Raw genomic sequence first — 22185 nt, forward strand, 5'->3', positions numbered from 1 at the left:
TCTCTCTCCCTTTTCCTCTTCCTCTCCCTCTTTGTCAGTGGGTTATTTTTGTTTGGTTTGGTTTTAAACACATAAAAGAATCATTCTCGGCAACTTGCTTCTTTTCCCCCTTAAGCCAGGGACATCTTCACACATGAGTGTGTCTAAATCTACCTCATAGCTTTTGATGTTGTCTATTGCATGAACGTCTCATAATTTAACTACTCCCCTCTACTGATAGACATTTAAGGGTTTTTTGTTTTTGTTTTTGTTTTGTTTTTTTTGCTATTATAAAGTATTTGTTACTTATTTAGTTTTCCTTTGTAGAGACTGGGTTTCACTTTGTTGCCCAGGCTGGTCTCGAACTCCTGGCTTAAAGCCATCCTCCTGCCTCAGCCTCCCAAAGTGCTGGAATTATAGGCATGAGGCACCACGCCCAACCCTATTATAAGTTATTATGTGTTGCACCTCATAAATATGTAATGCCATATCTATTAGAATGGTGTGGTGTAGCTAATGGGTTTGCATATTTAAAATTCTATCCCTATTTCCAAATTGCCTTTCAGGGATATTGTTTACTGATTTGTACTCTGGTTTTTATTTTTTTTTGTTTGACATTTTTAAAGATTGATTTTCAAAACACTTTCTATTAGAATGAAGGATAAAACACAATGAAGAGGTTCTTTACAAGTTTTGTCATGGGATTTAAAATTCCTTCCAGATAATCTTTAATTCTGATGATTTGATCATTTGTGGGTGTGTCCTGGTTATATTGGCTTCTGGTTCCTTCCCACGAAGGCCACTTACAGGTTTGCTTCTTGGTCATACTGCCCTGGGTGGGACGAATTGCCCCTTTGGAGCCTCGTCTACCGTGTGAACTGCAGGAGTCCAATGAGGATGTAGATCCGGGAGTATCACTTCTGCAGTGAAAAGGGTTGCTTTAGTTGGCTTTACCTCCTCTGCCCCTGGCATCCTGACAGCTGTCAAGGGCTCATCATTTTACACTAGCACGTGGTGGACTCCTGTGGAGAAGGAAGTGGATGGAGAAGTCTCCTAGTTTTTTGGTGGTGCCTTGGCTACCACTTGGACATTCTTGGTTGTTGTTCTTACAGAAATGAGAGGAAAACACTGTTGCTGGAAACATTTGAGGTTTTTAGGGTCTTTTTTTTTTAACAGCTTGTTTAGTTGTAATGTGGTAATACTTCATGGGAATAAACTCTGGCTGACCCACTCAAAGGATATAAGCTTGAAAACATTTAGGGTTTTGATTTGTTCAAAGGAGGTATTTGTGCTTTTTGAAGCACAAATCCAGTGGGAAAATAGGTTTTCTGGTGCTTACCATGTTTAAGTGTAAGGAGCGTGTCTTTCAAGTCTAGTTCTCATCTCAAAAGAAATAACTATTTATAAAACTAAGTTCAGGGTGGATGGATAAAGCTATGCGAGGAAGCTTCGGAGTGGAAAAAGTGAAATATACATTTCCTCCTTCTTTCTTGTTTGGTAACAGTTAAGTCCCAATGTTACTTTCCTCCCTGAAATGGGTGGCCCTCGAATCCCATCTGGCTCCACTGAATCCCATCTGGCTCCACCGCCTCCTATCCCATGTGCCACTATGTTGTGTCTGCATCTTTCAGGGTCTCTCTGGGCAGAGCTGTGTGTAAATCCTGTCTTCTGTGGCCATTTGAGTTGCAGGCAAAAGAGAGACTGATTGAAGTTAAGCAAGGTGCATGTTTATTAATAAAGAAATGTACCCACAACGTATGAAACCCTCAGGTCATAAAATAACACATGTTCCCCATTATTTTTTAAGTGAATGCTTGTGCCTATATATATACACACGTAGAAAACACAGAAAAGACTTAAATGAATGTAGGTTTGATTTCCTCTATTTGAGGTGACTTTAACTTATTGATAACTCTCAGAGGTCCCTGAATTTTTAACAACGGTATGAATTATTTAGATGGTTTGGGGATGGAAGAAAAAACAAAAACACTTGATTTGGAGTGAAATAAAGGGAATTATCCATCTTTAACAACACGTGGGATTTGCAAAAGTGTGGACATGTCTGAATGTGACAATCTGACTAGGAATGAAGTCCCATTTTGCGTGGATGTTGGTGCCTCATAGGCTCTGAAAGCTCACCTGAGACATCACTCTTGAGGTCAAAGCTTGGGTACCCTGGCGGGACGCAAGCTATTCACATAGTAAAATAGACTCAAAACGCAGGTTCAGTAACGTCACTGTCATAAATTGTTTTCTACTGAAGTTAATAATGTATCTAGTGCCTTTCTCAAGTAGGGACAGTTACCCTGTGGTTACTGAAAATTACTATCTCATAATGTATTCATTATCGTACTTAGGATATAAGGATGTGTAGCATTTGACCTCAGTTTTTAAGGGTCCTTCTTTTTATCATCTAATGTACCTTGCTATGTGTGTGTAACATCTCTTTTTTTTTTCTTTTTTTTTTTAAGAGACGGAGTCTCCCTCTGTTGCCCAGGCTGGAGTGCGTGATCTCAGCTCGCTGCAACCTCCGCCTCCCAGGTTCAAGCGATTCTCCTGCCTCAGCCTCCCTAGTAGCTGGGATTACAGGTGCACACCACCACACTTGGCTAATTTTTTGTATTTTTAGTAGAGACGGGGTTTCACCATGTTAGCCAGGATGGTCTCGATCTCCCGCCCTCATGATCTGCCTGCCTCAGCCTCCCAAAGTGCTGGGATTACAGGCGTGAGCCACTGCACCTGGTGTAACATCTCTTTTTTAAATTATGTTTTTATCTGGAGACGAGGGTCTCTCTGTGTTGTCCAGGCTGGCCTCAAACTTTTGGGCTCAAGCAACCCTCCTGCCTCAGTCTCCTAAGTGCTGGGACTACAGCGCACATCACAGTGCCCGGCTCAGTAACATTTCTAAAAGAATAAACGGAAATTTGTGCCTGTGTGCTATAGTCTTCATGTTTAAAGAGATTCAGTTTGGCTCCAACTAAAGATATCTTGGATTCGACAATTCACAGAGGATTATAAGAATTTTTTCAATAATTTTAGGTACTTTGTAGAACCCTAAACTCTATAGAACTTCAGAGTTCTGGTTCCTAAATAAGAGGCACAATTGACCAAAGTTTATTGCATTGAAATTGAGGTATTAAGATGGCTTTTTTATGTTCCCTGTTTAGTTTGCCATATCATGAAACTGTAAATGTCAACAGTTTCTAGGTTTAAGATTCACTGGGTTACCATGGAGCCCACAATAATATGTGATTCCTGCTTTCCTCCCCTAACTTTTCTTCCTGTTACTAATCAAATCTAAGTCCTCTGTACATACTCAATGATATTTAGTTAAAATACTCTGACATTTGGCTGGGCGCAGTGACTCATGCCTGTAATCCCAGCACTTTGGGAGGCTGAGGCAGGCGGATCAGCTGAGATCAGGAGTTGGAGACCAGCCTGGCCAACATGAAATCCCGTCTCTACTAAAAATACAAAAATTAGCTGGGCGCAGTGGCAGGCACCTGTAATCCCAGCTACTCGGGAGCCTGAGGCAGAAGAATCGCTTGAACCCAAAAGGCAGATGTTACAATGAGCCAAGATCATGCCATTGGACTACCTGGGGGACAAGAGCGAAAATCCATCTCAAAAAAAAAAAAAAAAAAAAAGAAAAAGAAATACTCTGACATTTTTGCTGATGGGCTTTGTGGAGACACACTACCCTCTTCTCCATTCCCTACCCCCTGCTTTTGTCTTTAGGTTTCATTTAAAATTCCCATCTTTCATATTTTGGTAAGAGAAGACTTTAAGTGGAAATGTAATCTGAGTATTCTGTTTAATAAATGGACTCAGCATGGGCATTTTGAAGCCAACAATCCCATCTGTAGTGTAAGTATTAAACTACGGTGGTATTATTTCAGGAGGAAGCTCATGCAGTTGAAGGACAGCCTTGCTGGGAGCCGAGAACAGCCAGGTGAAATCAATTTAGCACAACTTAAGGCTTCTGGATTGTGTGTCTTGGACCCACTGTCCCTTCAGCGTTCAGGGTCTAAGTCAGTGGTGAGGCCAGAGTCATTCATTGGCCTGGAAGCAGGATGAAATGATGTCAGATGGAGTGCAGAGTTGACATTGCTTTGTAGCATGTAGGTCTGTACCAGACCTTTTCCAGACCAGTTCCAGACCTGGAATACCCTTTAAGTCATTTTATAATTGTGTGTAGTAAGAGGACCTTCAAAACATGGCACCTGTCTTTATGTTGAGAGCCTTAAACAGAAAAACCCTGGAAATAGTTGGTGGCAGGAGCTGGCTTCGGGCCACGATGCCCCCATTCCTGAGCTGTGTGACCTGGGGCAAGACAACCCCACCCCACCAGAATTGCTTTGAGTCCCGGTGTCATTATTATAAAATGGAAATAATAGTAGCTGCCTACATTGGTTTTAAGATAAAAGAGATATCTGTGTATATTGTTGTATATTACATTGTTGAAACATTTAGGTTCCTAATGGTTATTGTTTTATTAGCTTAAAATTCTTTTACTTATATTCTCAGGATTAAAAATATGACCAAGAGCAAGCCGGGCACAGTGGCTCATGCCTGTAATCCTAGCACTTTGGGAGGCAGAGGTGGGTAGATCACTTGAGGTCAGCAGTGAGACCAGCCTGGCCAACGTGGCGAAACCACGTCTCTACTAAAAATACAAAAATTAGCCAGGCATGGTGGCGCATGCCTGTAATCCCAGCTATGTGGGAGGCTGAGGCAGGAGGATCACTTGAACCTGGGAGGTGGAGGTTGCAGTGAACCGAGATCACGCCCCACTGCACGTCAGCCTGGGTGACAGAGTGAGACTCCATCTCAAAAAAAAAAAAAGTATTATATGACCAAGGGCATGCCTACATGCCTGCTGATTTTGTGGGTTTTTTCATTTTTGTTTTCTTTTTTTGTTTTTCTCACTCCGTCACCCAGGCTGGAGTGCTGTGGCTCGATCTCTGCTCACTGCAACCTCCACCTCCTACATCCACCTCCAGGTTCAAGTGATTCTCCTGCTTCAGCCTCCCAAGTAGCTGGGACTACAGGCATGCACCACCATGCCTGGCTAATTTTTTTGTATTATCAGTAGAGATGGGGTTTCACTATGTTGGCCAGGCTGGTCTTGAACTCCTCATCTCGTGATCTGCCCACCTCGGCCTCCCGAGGAGGGAGGGATTACAAACATGAGCCACCGCGCCCAGCCATGCCTGCTGATTTTGAAACTGATGCCATCAATTGCACAGGGCATCCTATGGGGAGGATTGCAAATGACCATTGTAGTATTTTTAAGGGAAAAACAATGACCCAAATGCACGTGTTATATGTGTCTTCTTTGCTTGCTGGGCTCTGGGAGCACTGGCCTTCGCACCAAGGGGCTTCCCTTCTCTGCACCCCATTTATCCTTTTCTCACACAGCCCTTGCCTGTGGAAATGAAGTCTCAGCTTTACCGTTGCTTCCTCAGAGAAGTCCTGGACACCCCCAGCCTCAGTTAGGGCTGTTTTTGTTTTTTTTTTTAAGCCTACTTGATTCATTCTCGAGGGCTCTGTTTATTGTTATTTGTTCTATGTATGCCTCCTTCGTGACAGTTTCCACAGCTGCAGTTTAGTAATTATTTGTTTAAAAATCTGCCTTCTGACTTGTTCAGTCAATTATGCTTAACCTGCATCTAATCGCAAGGAAACATTATTTATTATTTTAAAGTAAAAAGGGGATTAAGTCTGCCTTCCATAGTAATTTGTAAGCTCAAAGCTCTGGGAAACACATCTGATTTATTCATGGTTATATTTGAAATAGGTCTGGAAAGGTGAGTGTATGTATCTGGTGTTCCAATGAATGAATTAATGAGTGGATGAATGGCTGGTGGGCACACTTACCCAGATACAAGGCCCAATCTGCTTGTAAGGTAGCTGGATCTTTCAGACAAATGTACGACTTAACTCTTCATTATTTTTGAACTTCCTTTTTTCTGTATTTCTTCTTTCACTGGTTTATATTCTGGAAGTTAATGCCTTGTTTCTGACTTGGTCATGAGGACCGAAATTAAGTTTCTATGGCTTTGTCTTTCCCATAGCTCCTACAGAAGAATGGTCAGCTGTCCACCATCAATGGTGTAGCTGAGCAAGATGAGCTCAGCCTCCAGGAGGGTGACCTGAATGGCCAGAAAGGAGCCCTGAATGGTCAAGGAGCCCTAAACAGCCAGGAGGAAGAAGAAGTCATTGTCACAGAGGGTAAGCCGCCCCTCCAGGAACTGGAAGGCACACAGCACTTGCAACAAACTTTGGACTCAGCAGAAAATACTCTGTCATACTGCCTGGTGGTGGATTGATGTTAATAGCAAAAACAATCAATTGGTTACAAAAGGAAGTATTTATCTGACCATTTGGATACCCCCTATACTTAGACCTTGAAGTTGTGTTTCCTTTTTCTTATCTGGAACTTGATGCTGTTTAAATTATTGTTGCTTTGTCCCAACTACTTGTCTGGAGTTGAATGTGAATTCTTGTTGGAAACAGAAGTTATGGTTGCTTTGGAAGAGTCATTATCTCTCCCTCTAGAGAGGAGCCTGCTATACTTGTACAACTTTTTCTGAGAGGTGCATTGCAAGGCACGTACCCCTCTTTGCTTAAACTATGATGTGCTACGTGTTTTATAGCTCTTGAGCCTAGAGATCTTCGAGGAATGGTTATTGAAGAGTGACCGTTTGGACACAGTATTGGGATTTGATTTTTACCCATATAGGGGGTGGGGAACCATACCTTGAGGTCAGAATTGAGAGCATGTGGACCAGTAAGTCTCTTGTGAAAAGCGAAAGGCTGCATGCTGAAGAAGGACCTTGAGTTCATTGTTCCATTTCATCATAAATAAAGGGATAACCAATAACCGCTATCAAAGATATGTAAAATGAAGATTCGGCATACAGTAAATTGATTCATGTAATATGAATAAGAGAGGCAAATGAAGGGAAAAGTCCTTTCACAGGAGATTCAACATCGCCTCACTTAGATGAGATTCTTCAAACATGTGGAACCTGTTTTTCTTCTTGTTTGATGCCCCCACAGAGCTGCTTCAAGCAGGGAGCTGCTTTTGAAGTTGGTGGGAATACTTATCTGTATATAGCACCACAGGCACGATATAAAGTTAGAAATACACACAGTCTCACAGGCGGAGTATTTGCATGACCTAGTGTGAGAGTTTCAAATAATTTTCACCCAAATGATTGGAATGGACCCAACTCAAATTCCCAAATCCAAAGCTTTGTCTTTCCCATGTTAACTTTTGAATCAAGTCAAGCACCAGCAACATGTGAGCTTACTATGGCCAAGTCTGTAAGGTTAAGACAAGGCAACTTGGTGACTATCAAATGAATTGTGCAAGGGATGAGAGCTGTAGGGTTCAGGTGGAGCAGTCACTTGAGGTGAGAGGGGAGATTAGGGGGAGGCTGGATTTAGATGTGTCTAAACAAGGAATGCCAGCAAAAGTGAGGAGAATAATAACAGCCAACACTTAATGTGCTTTTATTATAGGGCCCAGAGAGGTGCCTTTTGTGCGTTATCACCTTTAATAGTTACAGCAACCCTATGAAGTAGGTGATATTGTTCCCAAGATGCAAATCCAGATCAGCAGATTCCAAAACCACTTAACCACTGTGCTCTCATTGTGCCGGGCAGGTTCGGAGGCTGGTGTGTTGGAACAGCCTAGCCCCAGCAAAGAGTTTTTATTGAAGGGTGTAGAATGAAAGCCCAGAAGGCAAAAGGGGCCAGATAACAGGGCCCTGAAAGCAGAGTGGAGTTTAGAAAGTATTTAGTGGACAACGTGTGATCACTGAACTATGCCACCAAAGGGGTGCCGGAGGCTTCTTGTCTGACTTAGGTGATCTGTAGGATGGATAAGAGGAGGGAGGGATGGGGCAGGGACACACTTTTTTTCATAGAATCCCAAATAGCCTGGAAATTCTTTTTTAATCTGTGGCATGTTTACTGGAGGTCTTAAGGTTATCTTCACTTAGTCCAGATGTGATTTCTTTTACATTGCAGCCACGTGGGTAAACACTGATTTTCACAGTGAGTGATTCAGTCCCTCCCTTGTGACTATTCCATTGTCTCCCTGAGGTGACCCAGGCTTCTGACCATGGCCGCGGAGGTCTGAGCAAATATCAAATCCACCATGCAGGAAGGGTGGTGATTTTTATTTTTTATTTTTTGAGATGGCGTCTCACTCTGTCGCCCAGGCTGGAGTGCAGTGGCTTGAGCTCGGCTTACTGCAACGTCTGCCTCCCCCCGCACACCCCCCATCCCTGGCTCCAGTGATTCTCCTGCCTCAGCCTCCTAAGTAGCTGGGACGTGCCACCACACCTGGCTAATTTTTGTGTTTTTAGTAGAAATGGGGTTTCACCATGTTGGCCAGGCTGGTTTTGAACTTCTGACCTCAAGTGATACGCCTGCCTCAGTCCCCCAAAGTGGTGGGATTACAGGCGTGAGCCACCACGCCCAGCTGTGGAAGAGTGGTAATTAATATACATTTTTTGTTGTTGTTGTTGTTTGTTTATTTTGAAACAGGGTCTTGCTCTATCACCCAGGCTAGAGTGCAGTGGCATGATTTCAGCTCACTGCAACCTCTGCCTTCCAGGTTCAAGCGATTCTCCTGCCTCAGACTCCTGAGTAGCTGGGATTACAGATGCCTGCCATCATGCCCGGCTAACTTTTGTATTTTTAGTAGAGACAAGGTTTCACCATGTTGGCCAGTATGGGCTTGAACTCCTGACCTCAAGTGGTCCGCCCGCCTCAGCCTCCCAGAGTGCTGGGATTACAGACGTGAGCCACCGTGACCAGCCAATTATATACCTTGTCCTTCCCAAGATCTTGAAAAGGCCTTGACCTCTAGGTCAAAAAGAAAAAAGAGCTAGATGTGCCTCCATACCATAGCCCAGGGCTACAGAGGCTACCCACTAGAGGTGTTTCTGGAGGCCTTACTTTTGGGGTGAGCTTTTGCTGTTTCAGGTCCAACTGCTATTCTCTTGGTTTATTAGGTTCTCTGTGGCGACTTGGCATACTCATTTTGTTTTTTTCTTTCTCTATTTTTTCTGCCTGGCAGATGATAATTAATAGCCTGACAATGTAAATACAGACAGAATCTTCGTGTTAACTTATTAAACAGCATTTTTCCATGCTTTTGACATCAGTGACAGCTCATGATTAGGTTTTTGTTTAGTTTTGTTTTGAGACGGAGTCTCGCTCTGTCACCCAAGCTGGAGTGCAGTGGCGTGATCTTGGCTCACTGCAGTTTCCGCCTCCTGGGTTCAAGCAATTCTCCTGCCTTAGCCTCCCAAGTAGCTGGGATTACAGGCATGCACCACCACGCCTGACTAATTTTTGTATTTTTAGTAGACATGGGGTTTCACCATGCTGGCCAGGCTGGTCTCGAACTCCTGACCTAAGGTGATCCGCCTGCCTCGGCCTCCCAAAGTGCTGGGATTACAGGCTTGAGCCACCGTGACTGGCTCGCTCATGATTAGGTTTTATGGTTGCTTCCAGAAATCAGAATTCTATACAACAACAGTTTGCTGTAGGATAGGCAAAGGCATAATTTGGCATGTGACACTGACCTGTAGGATTTGGGACACCTTTGTTTCTACCACTGTCCACTTAAATAAGAAGAGAACTGACCCATTTTGGTCCCTGGGAGGACTGGCCCACAGTGGAATTTGGTCCTGCTGTAGATAAAATAGCAAGATCAACTGATGGGAGAAAATAATGAACAAGGGCCATTCCTGCTGGAGGGTTTTTACTTTACAGTGGCAGACAAAGCCAGTGGTGAAATTATTTTTCCCGTTTTGACTCACTTGCTCTTTCTAAAACTGGAAATACTGGTAGGTCAGAACCAACCCTCCTCCTGTAATGAAAACAGAATTCTGCTTCTTTGTAAACTTTCTTAAATGTTAGAAAGAAGGAACCGCGTACTAAATATTGTCTAAACTCTACAGCAGAGTCTGATATATGTAGATTTGGGGAGGGGGCTTGATTATGTCATTTGGTGGCCTTCTATAAGAGCATACACAATGAGGCATGGACACAAACATTTATTTATAATGAAAATAAACACAACTAATTACCTTAGCCTTGGCGAGCAGTCCCTTTCTTCTGAGCTTTGAGATTTTTAGTTTATACAAACAGCTTATATAGAAATGCAACTGGGCTTCCTCTCCCTAACTAAAAAGTGCTGTCATGCTGTGCTATTCCCAGCATTCACAGAGACTGCACAAGTGCCATTAGTTTTGGGCAAATCTGCTTCTACTGAAAAGATGAAAAAAAAAAGAAAAAGAAAAGCTCCTTTTCCGCAACTCAAATTATCGATCGTTTTATAGTCTATGGCTTGTATGGTCTTCTCTTTGTTAAAAACCCAAACAAGAGGCTGGGTGCGGTGGCTCACACCTGTAATCCCAGCACTTTGGGGGGCCGAGGCGGGTGGATCACCTCAGGTCAGGAGGTCGAGACCAGCCTGGCCAACATGGTGAAACCCCGTCTCTACTAAAAATACAAAAAATTAGCTGGGCTTTGTGGCAGATGCCTGATATCCCAGCTACTCAGGAGGCTGAGGCAGGAGAATCGCTTGAACCCAGGAGGCGGAGGGTGCAATGAGCTGAGATCACGCCACTGCACTCCAGCCTGGGCAACAAGAGTGAAACTCCATCTCAAAACAAAAACAAAAACAAAACAAAAACCCAAGCAAGAATGATTTTTAAAACATTGTATCTTGGGCTGAGACCAATTTTAGATTTAAAACTTTTGCAGGCTGGGTGTGGTGGCTCACGCCTGTAATCCAAGCACTTTGGGAGGCCAAGGCTTGGGTCCAGGATTTTGAGATCAGCCAACGTGGTGAAACCCTGTCTCAATTTTTTTTTTTTTTTTAACTTTTGGTAATTAGAACAACTTTGAAATTTAAACGTGAAATTCAATCTCAGTATCTGTTAGGCAGATGATTTTTTTTCCCCGAACAGTTGAGGAAAATCAGTTACTCAAAAAGCAACACCTTATTCATTTTGATAATAGCATATTTGATTTTGAAATAAAGTGTCTGCAAATCTCATTGCCGTATGCAAGTAATCCAGTGATTATCTCAGGTCTTCATACATTTGAATTAATCACTTACAATGCAGTTATTTGTTTTCTTTTTGAGATTTGCGTCTCTGCAGAGTACGTACAGCAAACATTTTAAAGCATGTGAAAACCATGTTTTCTCCAACCTTCACAGGTCACGTTTGTTTCTGTGAGCAAACAAACAATGGCAGTCCTTTCCTTAGCTTTAGAAAGTTTTTTTTAAAAGAGGGCCTTGCTCTGTCGCCCAGGTCAGAGTGCAGTATTGCAATCATGGTTTGATGCAGCCTCAAACTTCTGGGCACATGTGATCCTCCTAGCTCAGCCTTCCCAGTAGTTAAGACTACAGGCATGTGCCACTACGCCAGATAGTTCTTTAAAATGCTTTTGTAGAAACAGGTTCTTGCCATGTTGCCCAGGCTGGTCTCAAATTCTTGGCTTCAAGCTTCCTTCCACGTCAGCCTCCCAAAGTCTTGGGACTACAGAAGTGAGCCACCACAGCCGGCCTTAAATAATTTTTGCTCACAGAGGCTTCACACCCTTTGTGTACCCAGAGTTGAGAATATTTACACCATCAGCAACGGAGCAGGAAGCAGCTGGGTGCTCTGACATTTGCCACTCTGGGGCCAGCTGCTTTAAAACTGTCAGCCAGTGACCAGATGAACCTTGTTCATCTGGCCTTGTTACGCTAATCAGATAATGGTATAGAGGCGGCTCCTGGTGTGTGCATGTGGACCACCGCTGTGACACCAGCTGTGATCACACCCCCCACCCCCGGGGAAAAATGAAAAACAAAAACCCTCAAAATGCTGTCGCTTAAAGCAGAAGTGTTTGAGAGGATGTATTTCTTAACGTTTTACAGGATTCCACTTTTCTACAACTGAGTATTTTCCCCCAGATATAGTAACAAATACAACACTATAGAGAATTTCATTTTTCTAATGGCGCTTAATGTCATCCTCTGCTTTTATTAAATTTGCAATTTGAACCCACCAGCTCCTGGTGTACAGTTCCTCTGGGAAACAGAAAGGCCGAAAGGTTACCGCCAGATAATCCCAGCCCTCCCTACAGATCTTGTTACCTTACAGAAAATCCATTCTGAGTTAAAAGTCGTTCTTCTTTGCTTTGAACATTTAATAACTTTATCTGTATAGTAGGCACCCTAAGACCTGCTCTGAACCTCTTCAAAGATAACTCCCCCACCCCATACCTGTTTCTCTGCAAGAGGCTGCTTTCTCTGCCCAGAAGGAATATTTTTATGATTTGATTCCTTTTCTATTTCAGTTTTCAAATTGTGACATCATTGGTATCTTGTTAGAAGTGCCTGTCACCCACATTACAGCCCTCCACTCCTCCTTTCCTTTTCTCTACACCAGTTGTTAACATCTGGCATTTGACATCTGTCTCTCACCCTCACTTTGGCTAAAATATAAGAATCAAGCCCAGGTGTGGTGACTTACAACCGTAATCCCAGCACTTTGGGAGGCTGAGGAGGGCGGATCACTTGAGCCCAGGAGTTCGAGACCAGCCTGGGAAGCATAGTGAGACCTTTGTCTCTACAAACGTTTAAAAAAATTAGCTGGACGTGGTGGTGCATGCCTGTATTCCCAGTTGCTTGGGAGGCTAAGGTGGGAGGATCACTCAACTTGAGCCCAGGAGTTTGAGGCTGTAGTGAGCCATGATTGCACCACTGTACCAGCCTGGGCAACAGATTGAGACCCTGTCTCAAAAAATAAAATAAAATAAAAGAATCATGAGGACGGCCGGGCGTGGTGGCTCACGCCTGTAATCCCTGCACTTTGGGAGGCCGAGGTGGGCGGATCACGAGGTCAGGAGATCCAGACCATCCTGGCTAACACGGTGAAACTCCATCTCTACTAAAAATACAAAAAAATTAGCCGGGCATGGTGGCGGGCGCCTGTAGTCCCAGCTACTTGGGAGGCTGAAGCAGGAGAATCACTTGAACCTGGGAGGTGGAGGTTGCAGTAAGCCAAGATCGTGCCACTGCACTCCAGCCTAGGCTACAAGAGGGAGACTCTGTCTCAAAAAAAAAAAAAAAAAAAAAAAAAGAATCATGAGGGCAGAGATTTCTTGGGATGGGGATTCGGAGGGTGGTCCATGGCAGGAGATGGGGTGAGCGGGGCTGTTTAGTTCAGTGCCGAATCCTCTGAGCCTGGACCAGTAGCTGGAACAGAGGTAGTGCTCAGCAAATATTTGAATAAATGAAGACACAGTTTTCAGCTGGAGTTCACAGTATTACATTTATAATCATCTAGGTGAGGAGGATGTGTTGGCTTTAACTCTGTATCAATTCATTTCCTGCTTAAAGACTGCGGCTTTGTACGTTTTATCCAAGGCTCTCTTTCCTTTGTTGCATCAGCACTGACAAAGCCAGACCCTTTCCAGGACCGCACCATGCTGGGTTCTCACAGGTGCTTGCTGTTGGTTAGCCAGGTGTTGCCTGGAAACATGAAATCGGACCCTGACCTGCACGTGATTAAATGTGGATTCCTAGTAACGCTATCAAACACAAGTGCCCAATAGATAAAGAGAGGGGTCCCCTTGCACACACTTTGGTATTTCAAATACAATATTATTGCATGACATTTTCTCAAGCTGTATCCTGTTTTGTAATGTTTTGAAGACTGGAGGGAACACACACAAAATAGGCCTTGAACTTAGGTAAAAGTACTATGCTGTGCGATTTCTGGGAACTGGTTTTAATTCATTCTCCTGCTCTGCAGCAATTGTTTTTAGTGTGGCTGCACTGAAATTACTTATGTCATTGACAAATTTCTGGTCCAAATATTTCACTGCCTTCATCCTTAAAGAAACACAGATTTATTTTTCCGTAATCAGCAGTCAAGATGTTTTTCTCTGAACTATATTCAAGTCTGACAGTGCAGTGAAGTTTTCTTTTTCCTTCTGACTTAACAAAAGGAGCGAGGAAGAAGGACAGCAAGACTTCTGTTCACCCTTTCTCCCCTTCGTAAATCAACTAATTCTAGGGGGCTAGACACGGCTAAGACTGCTTTAATTACTACTTTTTGCGTGATCTTGATTTGAATACATTTCTTTATCTCATTGCAAGTCAGTTTTCGTCTATGAAATGAGCATCCCCACCCATCTCTGAAATTCTGTGGCTAATACAATATGACTAGTTATATGGGTACTAAAAATAAAATAGTGGATTAGCTAATGAAGACACCCAAGCGACCTGAGGCAGGCAGCAATCCACTTGGTAATTCCATTATGCCTTTTTATAAAAATACTTTTATGGCCTTTCTAATTTTTTTTTTTTTTTTTTTTTTTTTTTTTTTTTTGGAGACAGATTCTCTCTCTGTCACCCAGGCTGAAGTACAGTGGTGCAGTCTCAGTTCACTGCAACCTCTGCCTCCTGGGTTCAAGCAATTCTCATGCCTCAGGCTCCTGAGTAGCTGGAATTACAGGCGTGCATCACCACGCCCGGCTAATTTTTGTATTTTAGTAGAGATGGGGTTTTGCCATGTTGACCGTGGCTGGTCTCAAACTCCTAACCTCAAGTCATCCACCCACTTCAGCCTCCCAAGTGCTGGGATTACAGGCATGAGCCACTGCGCCCGGCCTCTAATCTGATTTTGAAAGCCATTTTTCTAGATGTGAAGTTTTAATTTAATTAAACAAAAAGTTCAAGGGGGGAATTTTATTCAAGAATATCTTGAAACATAATCCTCTTGGTGTCAAAGAATAAGATAAATCCCTTCACACATGTGGCCATCAGACGTCATCCTGTCATCCTCCCGTTATGTGTTCTGCTGAATGACTGGTGGTCAGGACTATGTAAGAGGGATTGGTCTTACATAGGGATGTGTAAGACCAGGGATGGGGGAAAGAAGTTGGTAAATGTCATAGCTGCTTGCCCTAAAGATTTTCAGTCAGCCTTGGAGATGTTACCTATAAATCTCTAGCTCAGAGGCCATTCAAGTCCATTTTCAAATTGGGTTCATGTTCTGGCCCATTTGAGAAGGAGCCAGGCAAGTCAGCCTATAGGCTTGCCCAAGTAACAGTCTAAGAATTAGGCCCTTTTCTGGCAGGCACAGTGGCTCATGCCTGTAATCCCAGCACTTTGGGAGGCTGAGGCGGGTGGATCACAAGGTCAGGAGTTCGAGACCAGCCTGGGCAACATAGTGAAACCCTGTGTCTGCTAAAAATACAAAAATTAGCCCAGCATGGTGGCACACAGCTGTAGTCCCAGCTATTCGGGAGGCCGAGGCAGGAGAATCGTTTGAACCCGGTAGGCGAGGGTTGCAGTGAGCCGAGATCACACCATTGCACCCCACCCTGGGCAACAGAGCGAGACTCCGTCTCAAAAAAAAAAAAAAAAGATTTAGGCCCTTTTCCTTGAAGGGACTGATGTGGTCCACAAGGAGTGGCTCTCTGATTGTAACTAAGCCACTAATGGAGACCTGCAATTCTTTTAGCTGTTATCTTAGTCCATTCAGGCTGCTGTAACAAAATACCTTAGACCAGGTAATTTATAAGCAACAGAAATTTATTTCTTACAGTTCTGGAGGCTGGGAAGTCCCAGATCAAGGCACCAGCAGAATCAGAGTCTTGTGAGGTCCTACTTTCTCTGGATGGTGCCACCTATGTGTCCTCATGTGGCAGAAGGGCAGAGGGGACAAACAAACTCCCTTAAGCCTCTTATATGAGGGCACTAATCCCATTCATGAGTGCTCCACCCCAAGGCCGATCACCTCCCAAAGGCCCCACCCTCTAATACCATCACCTTGGTGATTAGGTTTCAACATATGAAATTTTTTGTGGGGAGGGACACAAACATTCAGACTGTAGTGGCTGTTTTGTTTATGGAATGAAAATCTTTTAGGCATTTTCTCAAGGACTGACTCACCTTGAGTGTAAACCAGTTTCAGTGTCACCTAATTTACAGTAACTTTTACATGCTTAAGGCAATGATATAGTCTAGAGCACAATGTGCCTATATTATAGTGTATTGGTCCATTCTCACACTGTTATAAAGAACTGCCCAAGACTGGGTAGTTTATAAAGGAAAGAGGTTTAATTGACTCACAGGTCTGCAGGGGTGGGAGGCCTCAGGAAACTTAACAATAATGGCAGAAGGAGAAGCAAACACATCCCTCTTCACATGGCAGCAGGAAGGAGAAGTGGCGAGTAAAAGGGGGAAGAACCCCTTATAAAACCATCAGATCTCATGAGAACTCACTCACTATCATGAGAACACCATGAGGGTAACTGCCCCCATGATTAAATTTCCTCCCACTGAGTTCTTCCCATTAAACATGGGGATTATGGGAACTACAAGTCAAGATGAGATTTGGGTGGGGACACAGAGAAACCATATCATATAGAAAAGGATGCTTTGATAATGTCTGAAGATATATTCTCTGGGCTTAAAATTCAACAACTGTTTAGCCTGTTAATCAAGATTTATTCCTGCATATCATGCTTTGAATTGTTTTCAAATTGCTCTTTAGTTCAAGTATCAGTACAGCCTGCTATCAGGTAGTTTTCTTCCGACCTCTAGTGTTAACCAGTGCATGCATTAGTCATTCAGGTGAAAAGTGCTATGTGCTAGATTTAATTAATTGAATGAACTGGTTGCTTTCATGTGTCTTAACATGGACATGCAATATTTAGACCAACCACAAGGTCATTATCCCCCTGTATTAATTTGCTAAGGTTGTCATGACAAAATACTCGACTGGTGGTTCAAACAACAGAAATTTATTTTCTTACAGTTCTGGAGGCTGGAGGTCCGATATCTTGCTGTTGCAGTTTTGGTTCCTCCTGAGGCCTCTCTCTTTTGCTCGCAGACGGCCACCTTCTCACTGTATCGTCACATGGTCTTTCCTCTGTGCACGTGCACATTCCTGGTCTCTTGGTGTGTCCAAATTTCCTCTTCTTATAAGGACGTCTATTCCTTTTTTTTGAGACACAGTCTCACTCTGTCACCCAGGCTGGAGTGCAGTGGTGCAATCTCAGCTCACTGCAACCTCCACCTCCTGGTTTCAAGCGATTCTCCTGCCTCAGCCTTCCGAGTAGCTGGGATTATAGGCTTGCACCACCACACCTGGCTAATCTTTGTATTTTTAGTAGAGAAGGGATTCTACTCTTCACCATTTTGACCAGGATGGTCTCGAACTCCTGACCTCAAGTGTTCAGCCTGCCTTGGCCTCTCAAAGTGCTGGGATTATGGGCGTGAGCCACCACACCCAGCCAGGACTCCTGTTCTTATTAGGGCCCAGGCTAATGGCCTCATTTTAACTTAGTCACTTCGTTAAAGGCCCTGTCTCCAAATGCAGTAACTTTCTGAAGTACTGGGAGTTAGGACTTCAAATGTGAATTTTGGGGGGGGACACAGTTCAGCTTATAACACCACCTCCATGAACGATTCACTGGAAAGTCAGATTTGGGACCAGAGAAATGTTAGTAGAAGGGAGCTTTGAGGCTCTCTGAACCAGGAGCCTACCCCTGTGCAGGAGGCTCTTCTGCTTAACCACTTGAAGTTTTGCGGAGTTTTCTCCATAAAAGGAAGCCATTTATTCCCCTGGAGCTAGAATATGCCTCCCTCCAACTGCTCTTCTCTGTTCCCAGGGCTGCCTTGTGGAACTACAGAGAATAAACTCACCTCCTTTTTCCACATGGCAGCCCTCTAAGTATTTGAAAACATTTATCATGTCTTTCCTTTAATCTTTTCTTCTCTAGGCAAAACATCTCCCGAGAAAATAACCTGTCTCACATTAAAAGAAAAACTCCAGGGCTTATATATGTTTCAGATAGGAATGTGCTTGATGGAAGCTTGCCAAACATCACTGGGTTTCAATTTCAGTATCCCCAGTTTTAAGAACAATTTCTTTCTCAGTCTCTTTAAAACACGAGAACAACTTAGTTTGCTTTAAGCCAAATATTATATACTGAAAGAATTGACTGGAGGACATGAGTCATTGATACTGAAGTATGTGACTGCTGATATAAGGGAGTCCCTTACCTCAAGGATGTTGCAAAATGAGCTTAAGTCAAATAAAGTGAAGAAAACATCAATATATGTTGATATGGATTCCTAACCCTGGAATGATCAGTCACCCTTCTGGTACTTCACTCAACAAGGTGATTAGCATACAGCCTTACACAATGCAGTAGCTAGAGATTAGAGCAAGAGAATTCCTGCTTTCCAGATAACTGTTAGCTGTAAATAAAGTGGCAGATTGATAGTGTCCAACCAAATAGTCAGGGAGCACAGCCAGGGTCTGCTCCCAAGCAGCCTCCTGCCGAGCTCTGAGCCGCAAGCCCTGTGACCTCACTGTGTAAGCTTAGCATTATGGACTGAAGGTTTGTGTCCCCCTAAATGTACATGTCGAAATCTAAGGTGTTGTGGTATTTGGAGGGAAAGCCTTTGCAAGGTACTTAGGTCATGAGGGTGGAGCCCTCATGAATGGGATTGGTGTCCTTATAAAAGGGGCCACTTCCCTTTCACCATGTGAGGTTACAGGGAGCAGTCTGCAGTCCAGAAGAATCCGGGATTACCAGATCCCAACCACACTGGCCTCCTGATCTCTGACTTTCAGCCTGCAGGATTGTGGAAAATGAAAGTGTCCATTGTTTATAAGCCACCTGGTTTATATGGTGCTTTTATAGCAGCCCAAATGGACTAGGACAATGAACAAGAAGTGTGATGTCTTCCTCATGCTTGTCAAAATCTTGGTCCTAAGTATTCCCCTAATCAAGTCCGTTTCTGTTGAGTGTGTTCAGATACCTTTGGATTGTGTGTCAGTGTCACCTTGATAGATATCTGGCCATTGGAATCTGATGCTGTTTCGAGTCTTCATCCCTTGTGGAGCTCATGGACTCCTTTTGGTCTTCAGTCTTCTGAATATCTTGTAATGAGGACTCTCCACGTGAATCCGTTTCCATTCAATGTGCTGGGTTCTTTGAGCTCTTTCAGTCTAGAAACTGATGCACTTGGCTGGACGCAGTGGCTCATGCCTGTAATTCCAGTGCTCTGGGAGGCCGAGGTGGGAGGATCACTTGAGCCCAGGAGTTTGAGACTAGCCTGGGCAACACAGCAAGACCCCATCTCTACAAAAAAATAAAAATAAAAAAAGTATCTAGGTGTGGTGTTGCATGCCTGTAGTTCCAGCTACTCCAGAGGCTCAGGCAGGAGAATCGCTTGAGCCCAGGAGGTTGAGGTTGCAATGAATCTCACTCACCATTTATGCTCTAGCCTGGGTGACAGAGTGAGACCCTGTCTCTAAGAAAAGAAAAGAAAAATTCATGTACCTCATTTCTGGGAAATTTTTTTACATATATCTATGCCTTTTCATTTGGTCTATTTCATAGAATTGCATAGGTAAAGAAATAAATATATGTGGACTCAAGGAGAGAAATAATATTTATTCTACATCACTTTTATTATTTGAGTGTTTAATGTTTATTTTCCCCTTGCTTTTTAAAGTGATTTTAAAATTCTCCTTTAGTGTTTCTGTTGTATCATAACAATTCCTTTGAGGAACTGTTCTTCAGAGTATTTATCTTGGATTTTGAATAGCAATAACCATGTCTATACAAACATGTCCAGTTCAACTGGACCATAAAACTCAATTAGTTGATATTTATCTATGTGCATAGCATGCAGCAGAGAGCCTGCCCATCCTGTAGATAACCTGACAGTGTCATTTAGATTCAGGGTGTGTATAGATAGATAGATACAGACAGATATCTATCTATCCATCTATCTATCTATCTATCTATCCATCTATCTATCTATCTATCTATCTACTGTCTATACCTATCTAGATATAGATAGATATCTAGATAGATATGGATAGATATCTAGATATAGATAGATATAGATAGATATCTAGATAGATATAGATAGATATCTAGATAGATATGGATAGATATCTAGATAGACAGATAGGTGTCCTCTTTTACAGTTATCCAATTTGGAGCTGTATTTTACTCAACTTTAAATTATCTTGGAGCATTTCAAAGGAATAACAGGAGGTGAGGTCGCCCCACTGATTGCCAGGGTTGACTTGGCTGATCTGGCTGGCTAGGCGGGTGTCCCCTTCCTCCCTCACCACTCCAGGTGCGTCCCTCCCGAAGCTGCACACTTGGTCGAAGAGGACGACCATCCCTGATAGAGGAGGACTGGTCTTCGGTCAAGGGTGTACAAGTAGCTGCGCTCCCCTGCTAGAACCTCCAAACACGCGCTCAAGGTCCATTTAAAGGAATAACAATGACATCGATTCTCCCTTCTATTTCATCTGTCCTTTTCCAGCAAGAAGAAAAGAGACCCTAGTGGTTTTTGGCTTTTTTTCCTCCAAGGGTGATGCCAGGTTAAAGAGAAAATGAGAGGAGAAGAGGCCAGGGAGGGTTGAATTTGGTGTGCAAGTCCATTCTTCCATGCCGTGACACTCATATTTGGGTTAAATACCTAAGCATCCTTGGAGGAAGTTGGAGAGCCTAATGTTGGTTTTCATTCTGAGTGTAGTGGTCCCTGTCCCCTCCCTTTCAGGAAAAACAGAGGAAAGTAGCCTGCTTTATTGCAGCCATCTGTCCGCTGGTCCCGCCTCCACACTGCCCACTCTGAGGCCCCTCATGTTCTCTTCCTGTGTCACTGCTTTGTTTTTTGTTTGTGTTTTTTATAGAGATGGGATCTTGCTGTGTTGCCCAGGCTGATCTCGAACTCCTGGCCTCAAGCAATCCTCCCATCTCGGCCTCCCGAAGTGCTGGGATTACAGGCGTGAGCCACCTCGCCCGGCCTGTGTCACTACTTTGTGCTGCCACACTGTGGACCACTGTTTCCATGTTTTAATCCTCTCCACATGGGGCTTTGCTGCCACTTTCTCCCTCATTGCCCCTAATCCCTGTCCATTCCCAGGGTCCTTTTTCAGATTCCTCTTCCTCAGGGTTCCAGGCCATTCTTATTTCATGGACCTCATTCCTTTCGGGTGATCCCACAGATTCACACTGCATCTTTCATCTTGTGGGCACCGTAACTTTGGACTCCTCCCTCACCTTCGTCACTACCGCGTCCATCTGTTTTGTTGCTTCAGTCTCTTCCTCCCGTCATCACAGCCTGGTTGCCTTTTCTAAATCACAGTCAAATTCGGTGCCACCATCCCCTGCCTCAAGCCTCCAATGGCTCCCTATAGTCTTCAGAACCAGCAGCACAAAGTTCTTTTTTAAAGAAACAAACCAGCTTTTATGAGCTATAACTCACATACTATGCAGTTGACCCATTTGAAGTACACAGTTCAGGGGTTTTTGCTATATTCACAGAGTTGTATAACCACCCCCACAATCAACTGTGGGGCATTTTCTTTTCTTTCTTTTTTTTTTTTTTTTTTGAGAGGGAGTCTTGCTCCGTTGCCCAGGCTGGAGTGCAATGGCGCTATCTCAGCTCACTGCAACCTCCACCTCCTAGGTTCAAGTGATTCTCATGCCTCAGCCTCCCGAGTAGCTGAGATTACAGGCGTGCGCCACAATGTCTGGCTAAATTTTGTATTTTTAATAGAGATAGGAGTTCACCATGTTGGCCAGGCTGGTCTCGAACTCCCGACCTCAAGTGATCTGCCCGCCTTGGCCTCCCAAAGTGTTGGGATTATAGGTGTGAGCCACCATGTCCGGCCGGGACATTTTCATTACCTCATAAAGAAACTCCATCCTGGTTAGCTGTCACTCCCTCTCCTGCCAAAACCCCCAGTCCTAGGTAACCACTAACTACTTTATGTCCATAGATTTGCCTCTTGTAGACATTTCAAATAAATGGAATTAAACAATGTATGCTCTTTGGTGACTAGCTTCTTTCACTTAAAGTTTTTTCAATATTCATCTATGTTATAGCATGTTTCAGTACTTTATTTCTTATTACTTTTTATTACCAACCCATTTCCATTAGATAAGCTCAATTTTATTTATCTCTGCATGAGCTGATAGATATTTAGGTTGCTTCCACTTTTGGCTACTAGGAATATTATGCTGTAATGAACATTGATGGACAAGTTTTTGTGTGGGTGTGTATTTTCATTGCTCTTGGTTATATGTCTAGGAGAATTGCTGGGTCATATAATAAATTTATGTTTA

At 43.5% G+C, this 22185-nt stretch overlaps 1 protein-coding gene across 1 annotated transcript in view; it reads left to right on the forward strand.

Moving 5' to 3' along the window:
• Nucleotides 1-22185, forward strand: part of AKAP12 (A-kinase anchoring protein 12) — a 114815-nt gene that overhangs the window by 56995 nt on the left and 35635 nt on the right. Inside the window, exon 2 of the mRNA XM_002817489.6 lies at nucleotides 6057-6213. Coding sequence (XP_002817535.4) covers nucleotides 6057-6213 — 157 coding nt within the window. The remainder of the gene's footprint in view (nucleotides 1-6056; nucleotides 6214-22185) is intronic.

The sequence above is a fragment of the Pongo abelii genome, chromosome 5 (genome assembly GCF_028885655.2).
Source record: "Pongo abelii isolate AG06213 chromosome 5, NHGRI_mPonAbe1-v2.0_pri, whole genome shotgun sequence".
In the NCBI taxonomy this organism is placed as follows: Eukaryota; Metazoa; Chordata; class Mammalia; order Primates; family Hominidae; genus Pongo; species Pongo abelii.